Below are 19,432 nucleotides of genomic sequence, written 5' to 3'. Positions count from 1 at the left end.
ATATCTCATTATGTAGTTATCTATTATCTTCACTCTTATCCAATTATTGTGCTTGTTATGAGAAGGTGGAGTTTCACTGACAATTAGGGGTGTTTGAATCAAGTTTAAACATTTAATTAATTGAAATAGAAAATTGGAAACTCAAATAGAACTACTGATTTTGATTCATTTTGGAAAATTAATTGAATTCGACTGAGTTTCAATTTATATTTTTAACGTAGTCGACTTCAAATTAAATTGAGTAATATATATATATATATAAATTATAAGCTCTGTTATGAACTAGGAGTCTAAAAGTTTAAGACTATGGTGGTTTATTGTTTAGAATTTAAAGTTTTTTACTAATGTAATATGTTATTATGAGATTGTGTCTTTTGTTTGTGATTTTTTGTTTTAAAAGACATTTATGAATGGTTTAAATTATTTATTTTGTCTAAAAGTTTTTAATATGTGTTTTAAAAAAACAAAACGGGTCAGCCCGCCGGCATGCCAACCCTACCAAATATGGGTCGGGCTGACATTTTGAGCCCTTTTAATAATAAGGGTTGGGCCGGGCCAGCCCATATTCTGACAGGCCAAAGGCGGGCCAGACTGGGCCGGGCTGGCCCATATTGCCACCCCTAGTAATAGTAATATGAGAATGTTTAAATCGACCGTTGATAACAAAAGACAACTCCCAACCTATAAGAGGTGGCCTACTTGGTAGATAGGAATGGCAACGGGGCGGGTCGGGTTTGCACATACCCAAACTCGAACCCGAAATTCAAAACTGAACCCAAACTCAACGGGGTTGAAAATAAAAATACTATCACTGAACCCGTCGGGTTTCGGGTGACCCAAACCCGAAAAAACCCCGAAAATGATAAAATATTAAGGAAAATATGATATTATTTTTGTGTAATTTTTCTCTTAACATTTATCTTTTCTCTTGCATTATTTCATTTCTTTTATGTTTGAAGATTCAATAGTATGTAAAGTAAAATTAAAAATTAAAAACAATTGGCAAATGATAGAAATTTCAATTTTAAATTGAATTACCTTACTTCGGGGCGGGTTCGGGTTAGGGTATTTGTTATACCAAACCCGAACCCGAAATTTAAACCCGGATAAAACCTGAACCCAATCACATCGGGTTTTCCTATTAAATTCGGGTTCGGTTCGGGCGGGATTCACGGGTTCGGTTTTTATTGTCATCCTAGATAGAATTTGAGACATAAAATATGAGTATCTAAGTTTAAATCTTAATAGTTTTATAATTTTTCCCTCATTCCAAAACTCTGCTTACAAAAAAAAGACGACCTTGTAGTATATTGATAAGTTGAATTTTAAATAGGTGAAGAATATATGTAAATAAAATAATTCCTAAGTGATACGATTAAAATATTTTTTAGAAGATAAAATATTCTAAAATACTTTCAGATGTGAAATAGATAAAAGAAAAATATGTATACACAATAGTATAATAGTCTTTTACTCTATTTTTTATTCTTAAATAAAAATAATATAAATGAATGATGAATAACATAATAAATATTTATAAATATTTACACTAATACTTAAATGTTATACCCAGGAATTGAGAATTTTTTATATATTTTAAATCCCTCCTAAAGTTAAAGCTTACATGAAAGTAAGATAGAATGAAATCCATAAAATCAATGGTAGGAAAGTAACTCATACATACTAGAGATGTGAGAGAAAGTAGATGGAAAGATTGGTTTGGGACATATTTAGTCATCAACTTCGTAGATATTTCGTTTAAGGACTAACATTCATCTCAACTTATCTATCAATATCGGTAATATAATCTATCGATAGTCCTTTTTGTGACACTTAATTAAAATACCAAAAGATTAGCAAATAATATTAACTAAATTGAGTAGGAAGAATCACAGAAAAATTAACAAAGAAGATTAAAATCTACCTATTTCATTTATACCTCTTCCTAATTCCTAGTAAATAATAAATAGAACCTAGTAAAGTGATAAATACATCATATCATTACCCATAAATGTAAAGTCCGTCCATTTCCAATTGGTATTCATTTTTCAATGTCCTTGTTAAGGTGAATGCTAAAATCATTGATAATCATAAATGTAGGGACAAAAAAATGTAGTATGTGTTTTACTTTTTTAAAACTGAAGACTAAATATTTAAAATAAAAAAAAAACACAAAGACTAAAAGCAAGGTGACACAAAAAGTAAGAGAAAAACATATTTTAATATCTATACACTATCGGTATAAAAATTTATACACAATCAATATATTATCAACCATTCATTTATAATAATTATATTTAGTTAATAATATTAAATTTTAACAATAAATGATAAAATAATAATATATACAAATATTATATGTGTACCCATTATTTTCTCATTTTCTTTGTCATTTGCAACAAGTTGTGGTAGATTATGGATTGTCAATTGTCATCTTACCCTTTCAATATTAATAATTAGTTTTGACGATTAATAATATAAAATAAGTATGAAATTAATAATGACTTTTTAAAGACTAAAAGACAAATCAAAAGTAGGTGGCGCCAAAACAACTGTCCTTACTTCTACCCTCCATTGTCAATTGAATCCCTTTCCTAGTATGTCCTTTTAATTATTAATAAATGGGTTTTGTTATTTAAATAAAATAAAATATAAAGTTAACCTTCAGAAATTAAACATTTAACGATTATGAGATAATACTTTAATTTTTTAAACTTTAAGCTTTAAGGACAGTAAATAATAGCGCCTTTAATTAATTTTTTTTTTGTATGTATTAAAGATATTCTCAATAGCTAAAAACTAATAATTTTATTTTTATAACCGACAACCAATTTTTTTTTCTTCAAAGGGGAGGGGGAGAACACTATCATAATTTGAACTCTAACATTTGTGCTTAATACTTAATCTTTATAACTTTACAATTAAACTTATTTTTTAGAGAATTGAACTTTGTTTGTATAATAAACTAGTTATTATTATTATTTTAATTATAATAAACTTTGTTTGTATAATTTGAATCCATATTATTATGCTCAACCTTAAAGAATCCAGTTATTTACCATCATTTTGTTCATTAATTAATTATTCGACTTTTTTGTTAATAAAACCTTTTGATTTTATGGGTAGTACGAAATCATGAACATAGTTGATGATTAAAAAATGAGGAAAATAAGAAAGAGATTGAAAGAATTTTGTGAAATTGTTTGACATACATTGAACACAGTAACACTGAACGTGTCTTCAGTAAGAGACATGAACTCGTGTCATCACGGATCCATGTTCTCAATATAAATTATAAACAACTTTTATTCCATCTTTCAAAATAAAACAAAATATCACTGAGTCTGATAGATGTATGAATAGATAATTAATTTTACAAAAACATGGATGGATAAATAAACAACTTCTTTAAAATCTATATACTATAAGTGTTAAAGTTTTTTAAAATGTAAGTACATTATCACCATCGATTTATATTATTATTGTTTGAGAATCAATAATGATTAACATATAAATAATTTACTGACAATATAAAAATACTTACACTATTAGCACATACATATGAATCCACTTGAAATTTTTATTTGACATTTCTTATCAAAATATGATTTAATATGTATTCCAAATTTCTTATTTACTTTTGTTATTAATACATCATTTTATTCCAGCATAGTTTTATTAAAGCATATAATATAATTAAATATGGATCTATTCTATCTATCTACTAAATAATGGAAATTTTCTATACAATTTATTGTCAAGGGTGAATAATTCCTTATTTTTTTACAAAGTTTAAAATGTGAATATGTAATATCCTTACAATTTTATCCAATACCTTTTAGGTGTGTGATTATCTCTATAAACAAGTGTTGTTCACATATATTGAATTATTGACATATGAATTAATATAATATTTTGTGATCTACTGAAACCTTACATTATTAGATTAATATTCGTTGTGTATCCTTAACAATTAAACATATATGAATTCATTATATTTATTTTGAAAAGGCATCAATTAAATTCATCTTGCAATGAATGTAAAAAATAATAAATGTTACTAGGAAACATCTTATAATCATAAATGATATAAAAATAGTAATAGTTTTATGGGGATGGACAATGATCATCCATGCACATGGACCTCCATGTCTTTTACTATCTCCCCGAGAACAATGCCACCTGCTATATCAACCTTAGATTAAATTAAGAAATGTGTTTAGTATTATTAAGGATATATCTTTATTTTATGAGCAAAAAACTAATTCATTTTGGGTATATGACTACTTTCCCAATAAACATTATTCATATAAATCACATTATTAATTTTTTAGTCATAATGAGATCTAATAAAACTTTACAATACTACACTAATAATATTTTTGGTAATAAATTATAATAACTTTGAAGAAAACCATATAGTATAGCATAAATAAACACATACTACTTACTATTCCATGGTGATTAATAATAACCGAGAGTTCATCTTAATAAAAGCCCACAACAACATTGATTTAAATGATGTGTTTGTTTCTTTAAGGAACCTTTCTCTTTTGCAATAATAATAATAGAGTTTTATTATTCTCAACCCTAAGATAAGCAACAAAATGGTTAAATTTTATTGAAAAGCTAAATCTACATCATTATACATAATTTCATGCAACTTTAAACTCAAATCATATATAACTTATTTGTATTCTCAAGGGGATGCATGTAATTACATTAATCTATTTTGTGAAGAGATGAATATAGTCTTTTAAAAGTAGAAGAGTAATTAACATAATTAAACTAAAAATCACCACATGAGAGTTAATTTACTTGTAATTGGTAGTCATATACATTTGAGGAGAGAGGAACAATAGGAAATGAAATGGTTACTTGATATGTGGAACATGGGTGGAGGGTTCTTCTTGCAAATTAACAATTGTAAAGTAAGTTTACAAATCTTAACACCCTAGTTTTTCTTTCAAATGTTATTGAAAATATTATTTTTGTTATGCAAATTAAAAACTATATTAAGAGTGTAATATCTATATACTGTTAATGTAAATATTTATATACAATTCATACATCATTTAAGAATCAATGATGATTTAATATAAATAATGGATAATAATATGTCAATATATCAATACATATATTCTTTTCTCAAATATCAAGGACAACAAAAATAGTAATATATAAAACTTTTAAGATTTCTTTACATGTTTTTTTCTCATCACCTAATTTGACTTTATATACTAGCATTGGTATAGAATATAAAAGCAATGAGAAAAAGATAAATATATTTACTCTATAAATTTTATATATTATTATTATATCATACATCATTCATATTTAATAATTATTAACTCTTCAAAAAATAATTTAAATAAATATAAAAAATATATTGATAATATATAAATCTTTACGAAAATAATATACAAATTACACTCCATCAATATTTAGTTTTGGTATGAGTTTGATAGAAAAGCTGTTGTGAATTGAGTTTGTTAACATTGCTAGAATGCAACAAACAACACTCCCATGAAAGAAACAAAACCCAAAGTAGTAACAATTAACAACACCTTAACCTACGCACCCCTTCTCTCTTATCCTACACCCTCCATTACTATCCCAATTTTGCAACTGCATTTTGATTCCTTTTTAGTTTGATCAGTTATAAAACCATAACCCACTTCTAATGTTAATTTTAATGTTAATATAAACTTTTAATGCACGTAGAAACAGTTACCGTGAGTTTACATCAAATGTTGTTTATCTTCTCTCTCTACTTCTTCCTCTCTCATGATCTCTTTGGATTTGAGCTTTATTTCATGAAAAAAACATACCCTTTTGAATTTACTGATTCTATTTCTCAAATTCATTCTCAAACAGATCTGGGTCTCTATAAAGATGTAAGCTTTATTCATTTTTCTTACTTTTCATTTTCCATGTATTTCTTTATTATTGTTATTTATTTCACTCTTCTTAGACTATGTTGTATCTGATTTTTAAGCTATGTGTAGATTTACTGCACAGAAAAGGATCTACTTTGTGGATAATTTTGGAGAAGTTCATTTAGGACACATGATTGAATGATTGAAAATGGTGCTAAATTTGGTTTAGTTATATGAAAGTTTATACTTGATACCAATGTGGTGTAATTGGGATAGATTTTAGAGTATATGGATGTATGTAAATCAGAGAAAGTATTAGGGAAACACAAAACTGTGGAAAGTCCAAGATCAAGAGCACCATTGGCTTTGTCAGAAAAAAACAATGCAGCCACCATCAACACAAGGATTTGTAGGACAAGGGAAGTTAGTTCTAGGTACAAGTCACCTACACAAGCCACTCCATCTAGTCCTAGGAGATGCCCTTCACCCAACCTCACAAGAACAACAACACTTGCATCTACATCATCATCATCATCCCAGTTGTTGTTGCCTAAGAGAGCTCTGTCTGCAGGACGGACGAGGCCTTCGACTCCTCCTTCGCCGACGACTCCTAGACCTTCTACACATGTCAATGAGTCATCTGTTGATGTCAAGTTGTCATCGAGAAGGGGATCGGGTAGCCGGTTGCAGGCTGCAGATGGTTTATGGCCTTCCACAATGAGAAGTTTGAGTGTTTCCTTCCAGTCTGATAGCATTTCCATACCTGTTAGCAAGAAGGAGAAGCCGGTTAGTAGTGCTTCTGATCGAACTCTGCGGCCGCCTTCGAATGTAGCACACAGGCCTGAGAGTCCGAGATTAAGAAAACCTACACCGGAGAGAAAGCGGAGTCCTCTTAAAGGGAAGAATGGGGCTGATCAATCTGAGAATTCTAAACCAGGTGATGTTTTGTCTCCGAGATTAATTGATCAACATCGATGGCCGAGTAGGATAGGTAGTAAGATGTCTAGTTGTTCATTAAATAGAAGTGTTGATTTTGGTAATAACAGAATGGGGAATGCTTCAGCTCCTGGAATTGGTTTGTCTTCATTGAGAAGATTGTCTTCATCAGAAGAAGCAAGTAGACCCTTGCAAAGGGCTTCTAGTGATAGTGTACGACTATTATCACTTGTTGGAAGTGGTAGAAAAGGAAGTGAGGGGAAACCTTTTGATGAATGTTCGGTACCGGTATTAAGACCTCAGAAATCTGCTCCTGCAACTCCATCGGAGAAAGCAGGATTAACATTTGCAGGAGTTAGATATCAGTCCTATTTGGCTTCCGGATTACATCCATCCTCCCCTAGTAAGGCCTCAGTGCTATCAAGAGGTTCAAGTCCATATAGATCAAGGCCATCAACTCCTCCTTCTAGAGGGGTTAGTCCGTCTCGAATAAGGCCAACCAGTTCGACCACTCAATCCAACAATTCAATTTCAGTGCTCAGCTTTGTTGCTGATTTGAAAAAAAGGAAAAAGGGTGCAGCCTACATGGAAGATGCTCACCAATTACGACTTCTCTACAACAGAAACTTGCAATGGAGATTTGCCAATGCGAGAGCTGAGGCTGTACGTAACATCCAAACTGCAATTGTAGAGGTATTTCTTACTATCTTTTCATACCGGAAAAGTCTTTTTGATGTAGTTTTTATGCCTATATAATTATTATATATCAGATCATTTACGACATCATTATTACATGAACCTGTGTGCAGAAAACTCTATATAATGTATGGAACTCTACTTTGTCCCTGTGGGACTCTGTCATTAGGAAGAGGATAAATCTCCAGCAGCTGGAGCTTGAGCTTAAGTTGAATTCTGTTTTAAATGATCAAGTAATTGTTCTAACTTCTCTGGACTATATTATTTATATGCCAGTTTTCTTTTAAGATAGTTACTACAGAGTTTATAAGTGATTCAAATATACATTGTAAGGAGCAACACTTTCTGCCAGCGACAACCATGTACCCCGAAAGAGATTAGTTCCTAACCCATAGAGTAAGGGATACCCTTGGTTAACGCTAAATATACACTACAAGAGATTGGCCCTTTAAATTGGAAAGTTTCATTTCCTAGGTCTTTATTTAGGTCATCCATTTTATGTTTTATGTAAGGGATTCAAGTAATTCAAAGTTAAAGGCTTATGATTCTGTTGTTCAAGTTGGACTTTCGAGTAAAGGGAGTACTAGTTTTTAAGGGGGGGTAGCATTTTTGATTGAATACTCGTGTTTCGTGAAATATTCTTCAAAGTTAAGGCTCTAATTTCACTTGCTAGAAATGTGTTATGTTGCTATTTGCTTTCCTTTGTTGATTGCTTCAATTTTCAACACGTGGTGATACATTTTTTAAACTCGAGGCCTTTTTGACTAAAAGCAGATGGCCTACCTTGATGATTGGGCTGTACTTGAAAGAGATCATGTTGATGCCCTTTCTGGGGCTGAACAAGACTTGGAGGCAAGCACTCTTCGCCTTCCACTAACCGGACGGGCAACGGTATGAATGTTATTAGGTGTCTTTTTTATTTGATAACCGGAGAAGACACGAACTTCATTGCTGTGTTTGAACTTTTACAGGCAGATATTGAGCATTTGAAGGTTGTTATATGTCAAGCTGTTGATGTCATGAAAGCAATGGGGTCTGCAATCTGCTCTTTGCTCTCACGGGTGAGTTGGTTGTTCTAGAGTTCTTCTGCTATGTATAGTATACATCAACATCGACGATGAACAATATAATAATTAAGGTTTCTATAAAATTGCGTCGTCACCTAATAGTTATTTTTGTGTCTGATAGGTGGAGGGTGTGAATAGTTTAATTTCTGAAGTTGCTGTTGTAGTAGCACAGGAAAAGGCCATGCTTGATGAATCTGAAGTGATACTGGCTTCAGTAGCAGCTATGCAGGTGAGAGTCATCATATATGTTTAACAACATAAATTGTGCACAACGAATATCTCAAGATTATGTCGCCTACAAATATTAGTAGGAAATAAATCTCTCTCTCATTTCTCAGGGCTTAGGGATTTAGTGGCCTGGCTGAAATCTATCTCTCCTTCCTCTTTCCTTATATTGTTTGTCATTGTTATAAATTACGACCGTTACGGTTTTTAAGATAAGCTCAGTACCGAAGTACATGTGCAGTTTTTATATCTTTATCAATTATCTTCATATTTTGTTCCCTTGTTTCTTACATCACAATCTGGAGATGTTTCTTTCTGATTTGATCCATGTAGCCGACCTACCCGTTTCAAAAGGCTGGTTGCTATTGTTGTTCTGTCAAGAGATATTATATTTCACACTGCTTGATCACTCCCATACACAGTTTGAAAGGCCATATATTTCTGTCAAATCGTTTTTCTTAAATAAATGCATAAGTAGAATAAAACATTACTTTATGAACACCATCGTCCTTGTGCTGGTTTCTAATTATTTTTGGCAAAAACAGGCAGAGGAAAGTAGCATTCGGACGCATCTCATGCAACTCAAGCAGACTTCAGGGAGAAGTAAGTAGCCGATTTTGGAAATTTAAACACTCGTGAACCTGACCCGCCGCTAAGCGCACAACCTGCGGCTTCAGCCATACACTATTGGTATCTAATATCCATCTGGTTCTTTACCATTGTAAATTTTCAAAAAGGTTTTCCCCCTTAAATATTATGGAACCAATATTGTTTGATCACCCATCTTTTTCACTTCAATACTAGTGGTTCCACTTGTAATATTGTATTAGGCAAAAGAAAAGAAAATGAAAAGCAATGGAGGAAAGTATTGACATCCATCCAATTTTATGCCCTGCTTTTATAGTACATACCTATTTTGATCCCTTAAAATGTTAACGTGTACCAATTTGGTTCCTAAAAAATTAAAAAACCTAAAATGGTCCCAAAAATATTAAATTGGTCAAATCAGTCTCTTTAGCATTTTTTATGCTTCTTGATAGAGACTATTTTGACTTACATTCACATTTTTTGAGTACTACATTGATTTTTTTTTTAAGGTCAAATTGTTACACTAATTTTTTTTTGAAGGATTTGAGTGGATATTTACTCTAGCTTTGATTATATTCACCAAACACATTGTAACTTGATCATATCCAGTATGGCTAATGTTATACACAGGCTGGTTTATTCCATGTAATATAATATAATTAAAGAGTACCCCTCCCAATATAAACAGAATTATTATTTACAACTTTAGCATGCCAATTTCTTATTCTTTTTCCCTTGGTGGAACCAAAAATGAGAGTGCACTAACCCATGTACTAATTATCACAAAATGGAAAAAAGAAATAACCAAATTTCCAAATGCAGCTATGTGCATGCAGAATAGCAGATCATGCTAAAAATCAATGGCCTTAATCTATTTTCTTAACCATTTCCAAATGACCAAATTTGAGACTCCACCTTCAACATTCTTTCTAGAGAAGCTAGATGAAATTTCCATGCTATGGTCAATACTCAATATATACTGGGGGATTCAGCATTTAGTTGTGTACTATGCAAGCATAGCATAGTACAAATTTTTGGACCAGTGACCACATTTTAAAACCCCATGTGATAGAAAGTGTGGAGCTAGAATTTATGTGCTGTGAGAACAAAAGAACTTGATCCCATGGAAGTAATTTCTTGAAATATGTTGATCTTTTATAGTCCAATAGCAATGATCCCAATAACCTATGTCTAATATTAAGATATTAAGGTATTTTTACTTTTAATAAGGTTTTGGCTAAATATTGCAGCATTAGTTAAGAAGGCAAAATTGTGAAGTTAGTGTTAAAAATCTAAAAAACTTATTAAATAAATTATTTCCTAATTCTTAAATCTATTATTTCCTAATGTTGACTTTACATTTATTAAGAAAACTAAGTTTTGGTGAAGCTGTCTACATTATTCTCGATTCTCTCATCATTTAAACTGTTTATAGTTTGGTCTTTGGACACTTGAAGCAACTAAATAGTATAAATGTTGAAATTGCAAACCATTAATGTTTAGTCTAAAATATAAATAGTATTTTCTTTTACAATTAGTGTTTTACATTTCCATCTCTACCCTAAGTTTACACTATCAATCAATAATATTATATATTATGCATGCATCTATGTAACTTTTGATGTAGTTTACTCTAGAAGTAAAATATGTTGATAGTGTAGAAAACAGTTACTCTAAACATGTATCATAATTAAATCTTTTTTATCTATGCTATGGAATTAGACACCTTGAGCAAGATTCCAATGAATAATGATGAAACATTATCAATATACTAATCATGCAACGGTGAATGAATAGATAAAGTCATAGAACCTTGATTCTGATTTACTACAACAATCCTTGGGCAGTTTGAGCCAAAATATAGTAACCAAGATGTCACTTTCAGAACATTTACAAAACTTAGAACACTGCATTTGTACTACACAAAATTTTCACTCTTTCCTTATTCATCCTTGTGCATCATCACTACATAAAATCTAGTGAAACCATTACTTCAGCAATTGATTCCACATAGCTTTGTATCAGGTCCCTTAGTCTTCATCACAAATGGATCAATTCTTACCCATAGCAAGGAGAAAATAGAAGCCAATAGCACTGACCATATAACTACAATGGTCGGTGTTCGGTTTTGCCTACCCATCAAACCTTTAAGGAATGGATAAAGATGAACAATGACCCAAAAGGAAAAGAAGAGCTTTCCAAATAGAGGCCCCCATGATTGGTAACCATTGTTTATAGCATCTGAGACACCAGCAACAACGCCGACAATGTTGATGATTAAGATAGTTGTTGGAGGAATTAGGAGAGTTGTCCATTTAAATGCGTATAGTTCTCCGAAGTCTTCATCGTCTGTTGCCTTCGATGTAACAGTGAAGTTTGTGTCTATTCCTGCTAAGACCTTGAGAAGACCTTGTACAACAGCAAAAAGATGTGCTGATACACCACCAATGACCCAGAATTGTTCATTTCTCCACCACTCCTCAATGCTCACTCCACTCCATTTCAACTCAAGAATGCCCGTTGCCATGATCGAAGAGAAGAGAGCAATAAAGTACAAGCCAGCAAAAGTGCTTATCTGGATCATTACCAAGCAAAAAAATGCTATATGAGCAAAGATGCATGATATTATTCTATTAACACATTGAATAAGGATTGGAGAAACTAGCATTTTTAGTGATAATGGGTTGATGGATTAAAAGGTTTAGTCCTACTGCATAAGAAAGATGATTAGCATTCACATCATATCCTATTTTGATGGATATTATGAAATGTGGCATGCCATAGTTTCATAAGCAAAAGAGCATGTCATGTATAGATCAATTCATATTAGAAATGGAATAGAATTTTTTTGTTACCGGTGGCATGATGAATTTGTCTGTAAGCAAGCAAACTGCAGGAAGAATGCAATAGGCAACTAGAGCTATGGAGGTGAAGGGGTAGACAGTTGTGTTTGCATAGGCAAATCTCTCGAGCCATTTTAGCTTCCCTTCCTTGTAGCCATACCATAAAGGGCTATGGTGACTGAAGAAGATCTCAATGGAACCAAGGGCCCATCGAAGAACCTGGTTGAGTCGATCTGACAAGTTGATAGGAGCAGTACCCTTGAATGCAGCTCTCTTTGGATTGCAGTAAATGGACCTCCAACCGCGGCAGTGCATCTTAAATCCTGTTAGAATATCCTCTGTGATAGATCCATAGATCCAACCAAGCTGCACATTGGGAAAGCATAAGCATGTATGAGCCAATTGTCTTAATTATAACCAAAGATATCAAGGAGTTTTAAGGTAGCATTTCGTGCATCGACAGAACATAATGTTAAGTTTGGTTCTCTTCGGTTCCATCTCATTGGGTGGAAACAAAACATTCTACTTTGTAGTCTTTTATCATAATTTTTCTGTTTATGGAATACACCGAACACAAAAAACAAAATTCGTATGTTTTTCTTTATCATGTTCCGACATATCTACCAAACGCTATGTAAGGCAGGTGTTGTTGATGTACCTCTAGTCCCCATTCAGTTTTGTCTTCATACCCACAGCTGATTACATGAATGGCTTCTTTAAGCAGGCCTGCTGGACTTGAGGAAGGAGGTACACCGCCCTCTTCCATCAAGGTTGAAGTCACAAAGATGGATGACTGCCCAAATTTCTTCTCAAAATTCATATGAGACATCAGCATCTCTTTGTCATCATCCATTCCTATTTTTAGACAAAATAGACAGACGATTTAGAATAGCTAAAATGGAAATCAATTTGGCTTAAGTTCGGGCAAATAAAAACTAAAAAAACAGTTCAGTGCATGAGGCTCCATCTACTGGAGTCTATGGAGGCTAAACATTTGGCGCTTTGCCCATGTAGGCAGAGTTGCTGATTTTAGGATCTGAACCTGTGACCTCCAAGTTACAAGGCAACAACCTTACCGTTGTGCTAAAGATCAACCTCGGGGCCAAGAAAGAATGATTAAAAGATAAAATGAGAACCTTTTAGACTTGCAGCCTCTCCATTTGCGTCACTCTTTGCGTGCTTAAGCTTCTTGCGGCTTCCAAAACATGGGCAGCAGTCACAGCTTACCATTTTTGGACGCTTGGGACCCTTGGGAGGATTATATCCGTATAAAGCTTGCCTCCTGAAACAACAACCTGTGCCAACATATACTGGACCCTGAATACCATCTAGACCCTTCATGTTAATCTGCAAAAACGCAGTAGGAAGGAGAGAGTAATCAAATATTATGCTTACAATACTAAAAGAAAATCAGATTCAAAAATAACGCTGATGCTGAATTTCTTGCACTATCTCACATCAAAGAAAACTGTATTCCTGTTGGCATAACGATCGTGTGTATCAATGCCATCGAATCTCTGAGGAAACTGGACATAGCAGATCTTCTTCCCAGTTTGTGGGTCCATCAAGAAGCACATGGCCTCCCTGACAGCCTTGCTGTTATTGACATAATGATCACAATCCAAGTTCAACATGAAAGGAGCATTTGTGAGGACAGCAGACACACGAACCTGGAAACCGCAGCAATTACATTGTTAGATTCAAATATTTGTGATTCATAGAAAGTGAATGAATATGATGCAAGTAACAAAAGCTGCCTAAAAATTCTACCAGAGCATTCATTGCACCAGCTTTCTTGTGGTGTTGAAAACCAGGCCTTTTCTCTCGTGAAACATAAACGAGGCGAGGAAGCTGGTTTCCTTCAGTATCAAGACCTCCACTGGTACCAAGAAATACTTGAATCATGCCAGGATGATCCTTGGTGTTGTTCCCTGGCCATGGTGTCCCATCCTGCATGATCCACCCTCCTTCGGGAACCTTTTGAGCTTTTGCAACTAGTGCATTGATCCTAACCTTAAACTCTTCATATTCTCTCTGTCAAGCACCAAATAAACAATGAAATAATGGTCTAAACTAATTTCATAGTTTTAGATTTGTAAGTAAATATTTAGCATTATGGTAGACTTAATACAAACCTTCATAGCTCGACGCTCCTTAACGAAGGTGGGTTGCACCTTGTCCTTTAGATAGTCAACCTTCTCAGAGAAGTACATCTCAGGTGCTCTAGGTTCTATAGAAAATTTCTTACAAAATGGTACCCATTTCCTAGCAAACTCTGCAGTTTCTGATAGGGATTCAAATGTGCACATTGAAGCTCCATCATCAGATATGTAGCATGATATCTTTTCAACAGGGTAATCCATGGCCAAGATTGAGAGAACTGTGTTTGCTGTAACCAAAGGAGGTTCCTTCATGGGATCCACAGTACTAACAAATACATCCACAGGAGCAAGCATATTGGGTTCGTCTTCGCGCTCAAACCTGAAAAACAACATTTCAGTCAGTTATAGAACTTTAAACATTGGAATCCAACCATTATCAGCAAAATGACACTATAAAAACCCATTATAATTTTGTACACACCTACTTGCATGACTTAAAAAAAAAACCATTTTACTTCTGTTTAGATCAGTCAAATGTAATCAATTGGAGCATCCTTGATTGGCCTCAGTTGTCATAAATAAGAAGCTGATCAGAAATGATATAAAATGTTACATTAAGGTATAATCTCCTTTGATGTAGCATTTGAAGAGTTTAAGGATGTTGGCCAAAAGCCTTAATATGTATATAAACTGGTTTCTGTGACTTATGTTGTTGTTGTTGTTTATGCGGGTTGCAACAATTCTAAGTTGCACCAAAGAATTATTACTAGCCGAGTTACAACCTAGTCGCTCTGTTTAAGACATTTCGTGACACTACCCAAATTGTGTAAAAAATTAGAATAAAGAATGTTTTTCTCTTTTCTTTTGCCTCCTAATTACTCTTAAATCAAATTAACCCTTTGAACACATGTTGTGCTTTTGCAGGAACTATGCCAAGTGAAACCTTTACCTGATGGAAAGACGGTCAAGGTAGGTCTCTCGTTCGATGGGAAACCATTTAGGAAACTGATCAAGAATCCATGAAAAAGCAAACCAGATTTCACATACAATAGAGGTTAGCCATAGCCCCATTGCATCATGTACCGGGTTCAAAATTCTGTATCGGAAGAAGAAAGCGAGAATCACAAGCCGCGCAACAATCACCATCCTATATGGATTGACTTTGCTAGATGCTATTGGAACTTTCCTGGACAGTGGTTGTCTTGCTTCATCAAACCTGTAGCATTATACAATTACATTGTAAACAAAATATCAGTTCAGAACTATATATCATCACTAATATATAGTTTTAGTTAATTATCAAGAACTGCATGAAAATTTATTGATTGCAGCATACATGGCTGCATCTGGATCTTCATCAGGTTCCGGTCCCAAATTTCCCTGCTGCAATTTCCACTCATCCATTCTGTCTTTCCATTCATCATCTTTCTTTTCATCCCATCTTGCACTTCCTATATTGATCATATCATGTCACAAATTGTAGATATATTTCATCATGTGAAATAGACTAAGAAAAACATTTCAAGGTTGTATTCAAGTGCCAAAGGTTCTGACTAATGAAAGAGGGATTGCAAATTGTTCAATCAATTTCATTGAATCTCTAGAGAACAGACTAGACTACATCGTACCTGGTTCAGACATCGGATACGGATGCACGCGTTTATGCATCGAGGAAGATAACACCTGGTCCCCATAGCCATGAGAAGCTACTGATATCTCTCCACTCACCTGAATTTATACATGAAAAGTTTAGTTCTATTGAATGTAAAAAACAAGTTCTGAGAGTATAAACTGGACTAATGATTCAAATTGCGGACCGCATAATGTGATGTGGTCGCAATATTGCAGTGACTACCACAATGCAATTACAATGTGACACCAAATCATAATAATATGGTCGCATCAGACCATAGCGCAACCACATTTGGGCTGCATGAACCACAACAGACCACATGAAATTCAAAATAAAATTAATCAGAAAATAATTTACATCACAGCGGCCACAAACCATATCATAATGATAACTATCGCAGTAATCGCAACCATGACGACAATCGCGATTACAACTTAAAACAATGAATTGGAGTGAAAATGTTTTGAATCTTACAGGCCTAGAACGACCACCAGAAATAACAGGTGGAAATTGGGAATGCTCATCATCTTCAGGACCTCTTCCATAGCTCATTTTTCCATGTAGCATGGCTTCTGCAACATAGCCATGCTTGTTCATTTGGTCATCAATTTTAAATTCATGCTCAATATCATCCACACCCTCTTCTTCTTCATCTCCCTGAACCCGTGGGCTCCCTGAACAAACAGAGACCATATCAGTGGCTGCAATGACCGCAATCGCAATAACCGCAATCATTACCACAACCATAATTTAAAACACTCAAACACATGCTTACCTTTGAGACGCTTGTATCTAGTTTTGCACTGTGGGCAAAGCTGGCTCCCTTCTCTCCTTTCGTATTCATAGCACGGCCGACACACCGGAAAACCACACTCATTACAGGCCACAAACAAGTCTCCATCCACTGTGAGTCCCACACCATCGCCACAAATCTCGCAAACCTGGCCATCCAAGTTCTTCAATGGCTTGTGCTGCAAGAAAACCACAAAATAGTCTTATTAATAAACTATTTGATAAAAAAGTGAAAACAAACACAAAACATGTCTATATTCTTGTTCTAGTAGCTTTCTTTCATATCCCGGAAACAGCCTCACAAGCAAGACTGTATACATATACCCTCCTCAGACCCACTAAGTAGCAGTCTCGTGAACTGAACTACATTTTTAGCTTTCTTTCATTACCTCTTCATGTCCATGAATGACTACAAGCTCATTTCGGTTGTGAGAGCCAGCAACAAGTCCAGCACTGGCTTCCATTGCTGGTAACTTGTTGAATATGATAATGCAATATCAAAAACAACACAAGGGTGTGTGATATATGGTGAGGTTGAGAGATGAAAAAGGGTTGTATTTTAAGAAGGAAGATTGGTGCAGTTTGTTTGAAGGGGTTTGTGTGTGTTCACACTCCACACCTAATGTCATATGTGTCCACATAAGAGTGATGGATGGTGTTCGTTGCAGTGTCTCCATTGCCTTAAAGCTAAGCTAAGCCAAGTGTATTTTTCTTTCAACCACCTATGTTGGTGTAAATCTTGCTCTTCCTTCCTTCCTTTCTCTTTCAATTCAATATTCCAACTATTACAAGCCTTCAAAATCAAGCCTATGTTCTAGTACTAAACTTTTGTAGGAAAAAAAAATATATACATCGATAATGTAAAAATTTTATACACTGCGAGTCCATCATGTATCATTCAATTTCATTTGTCATTGACTCTTCAAAAAAGTAATGCAAACAAATGATAGATGATGTATTTACAATTCATAAATATTACACTCTGAAACTTTTTACAACATGTTAATGATGTGTTGTTAATGACATGTATTAGATGTTTATTGAACTAGAAGTTACTACAATAACTAATATACATATTAAACACGTCTCAAAGGAACAGAAAACTTTTATACTCATCATCTTGTACACTTCATATCACTCTCTCTATTGTCGATGAGAAATGTTCACCTCGTTAAAAACATAAATTTACTTTCGGTGGTAGCAAGGGGGTGATATGGGTACTAGAAGATTTTTCGTTGTAGTGAAACGTGTGATTGAATATGAAATATACATAATTAATAAAAATAATAATCAAATTTTACATTAGGTGAGGCCCGCTATATAATGTGTAAAGAAAATAGTGTACACAAATAATATGGATTATAATTTTTTCTCCAAAAGTTGCCTTTGTGTATAGTATTTATTACCTTCACAGCATTGTTACATGCAAAACAATTTTGCACTAGATATTGGTTAGCAATGTTCAACATTTTAGTTAATATCGTGTATTGTTCCGTTTACATACTCATGACTATTATCCGCAATTTGGGCAAAGCTCACGTGATCCGTCTGCCCGCATGTTTTGGGTGGACAGGGTATGAAAATTGTGTCTATCCGTCTTAAAATGTTCACCTAACATGTCTTTTTCGCCCATGACCATTTCAAATGGGCGGGCAGGGTGGCCCATGGGCTTCACTGAATACTAAAATAAGAAATTTGATGAGTCAAGTATGGCAAGAGTAATTCATGTTCTCACCACTTGAGTGCATGTAACAATTTTCCAAAATATAATATCATACCAATTAAATGTATGTCCGGTTTATGCAAAACAAAATGTTATGTTTTGTGTTTTTAATCCTACTATCACACTATATATCCATGCAATGAAGTACTATGTCATTTTTAGCTTCTTTTTTTAATTTAGGGCGACGTGCATGCCCGCCCTGCCCATGTTTAGGGCTGTCAGTGTATGATATTCCATGCCCAATTTAAAAACGGGCATCCATACTCGCCCTAATTTTGGTGGGCATTATGTGGACATGGACAGAGCGGACAAAACCGCCCTAATTGCCAATGCTACTCATGACTACCATGGGCAAATTAATAATTTATGGTTAGATTGAAATAGAAACAATTAATCCAAAATTGATCCGTCATTAACTAGTGTAATAACTCATGTAAAATAGTGTATTCAATAACAATAACAAAGTATTTATCCCATTAAGTGAGTTCGGTTTTAGGGATTGAGGGATGACACAATGTTTTATCATAAATCATATTTTGTTGACAAAACATTAATTTTTTAAGTCTTTCTTTTATCATTTACTCTATGATTTTTCTTGATCTCTCTACTTAAGTAATTGAACTAGCTTCAATTTGATCTACTCTCCTTATGAGGCTTCTATCGATCTCCTTTGCATATCCAAACACTTAAAGTGCAATATCATAGAGATTCGACAAAGTTTTATATTTTCTATCGATTGCCTAATATAATCTTTCAACCTTTTTAAATTTATTTTGCACACTTTGGTTGTTCATAAATCATACTATAAGCTTAATTACGAGTGGTTAGGATGCTCCAAACCAGCCTAATATTGAAAGCTTGACTGATGTGAAAGGATCGTTAATTAGTATCTATCAAATTAAGTTTTTGTGTTATAGAACAAGATATCTGAAAATTTAAGCAAATAAT

At 33.7% G+C, this 19,432-nt stretch overlaps 2 protein-coding genes across 3 annotated transcripts; one reads left to right on the top strand and one right to left on the bottom strand.

Moving 5' to 3' along the window:
• On the top strand, nt 5,502–9,686 carry LOC109328255 (AUGMIN subunit 8-like). 2 transcript variants are annotated; one of them, XM_019561636.1, is made up of 7 exons: nt 5,502–5,897; nt 6,009–7,508; nt 7,625–7,750; nt 8,286–8,402; nt 8,483–8,572; nt 8,700–8,807; nt 9,349–9,686. In XM_019561636.1, exons 2-7 carry the CDS (start codon nt 6,168–6,170, stop codon nt 9,412–9,414), a joined length of 1,848 nt encoding a protein of 615 aa, XP_019417181.1. In that variant the 5' UTR covers nt 5,502–5,897; nt 6,009–6,167; the 3' UTR covers nt 9,415–9,686. The 2 variants fall into 2 exon arrangements, with proteins under 2 accessions (XP_019417181.1, XP_019417182.1); XM_019561637.1 differs by having other exon boundaries at nt 5,503–5,897; nt 7,625–7,744.
• On the bottom strand, nt 11,159–17,357 carry LOC109328272 (cellulose synthase A catalytic subunit 7 [UDP-forming]-like). The gene is made up of 13 exons (XM_019561664.1): nt 17,151–17,357; nt 16,745–16,940; nt 16,444–16,643; nt 15,965–16,064; nt 15,673–15,787; nt 15,286–15,552; nt 14,370–14,715; nt 14,005–14,268; nt 13,692–13,904; nt 13,371–13,581; nt 12,893–13,089; nt 12,247–12,600; nt 11,159–11,966 (listed from the first exon to the last, which is right to left on the bottom strand). The coding sequence occupies exons 1-13, from the start codon at nt 17,223–17,225 to the stop codon at nt 11,385–11,387; spliced, it is 3,120 nt and encodes a 1,039-aa protein (XP_019417209.1). The 5' UTR covers nt 17,226–17,357; the 3' UTR covers nt 11,159–11,384.

The sequence above is a fragment of the Lupinus angustifolius genome, chromosome LG15 (assembly GCF_001865875.1).
Source record: "Lupinus angustifolius cultivar Tanjil chromosome LG15, LupAngTanjil_v1.0, whole genome shotgun sequence".
Taxonomy (NCBI): domain Eukaryota; kingdom Viridiplantae; phylum Streptophyta; class Magnoliopsida; order Fabales; family Fabaceae; genus Lupinus; species Lupinus angustifolius.
The sequence above is the reverse complement of the archived record's forward strand: the minus strand, read 5'-3'. Positions and strand labels throughout refer to the sequence as shown.

What these genes read in the sequence shown, in the direction of transcription:
- LOC109328272 (XM_019561664.1), bottom strand. Translation starts at nt 17,225, where the DNA reads ATGGAAGCCAGTGCTGGACTTGTTGCTGGCTCTCACAACCGAAATGAG. An exon ending in TAGATACAAGCGTCTCAAAG is followed by an intron (nt 16,644 to 16,744) that starts GTAAGCATGTGT and finishes CTGTTTGTTCAG; the next exon opens with GGAGCCCACGGGTTCAGGGA. An exon ending in GGAATACAGTTTTCTTTGAT is followed by an intron (nt 13,582 to 13,691) that starts GTGAGATAGTGC and finishes GCGTTTTTGCAG; the next exon opens with ATTAACATGAAGGGTCTAGA.
- LOC109328255 (XM_019561636.1), top strand. Translation starts at nt 6,168, where the DNA reads ATGGATGTATGTAAATCAGAGAAAGTATTAGGGAAACACAAAACTGTG. An exon ending in TCCAAACTGCAATTGTAGAG is followed by an intron (nt 7,509 to 7,624) that starts GTATTTCTTACT and finishes ACCTGTGTGCAG; the next exon opens with AAAACTCTATATAATGTATG. An exon ending in CACTAACCGGACGGGCAACG is followed by an intron (nt 8,403 to 8,482) that starts GTATGAATGTTA and finishes GAACTTTTACAG; the next exon opens with GCAGATATTGAGCATTTGAA.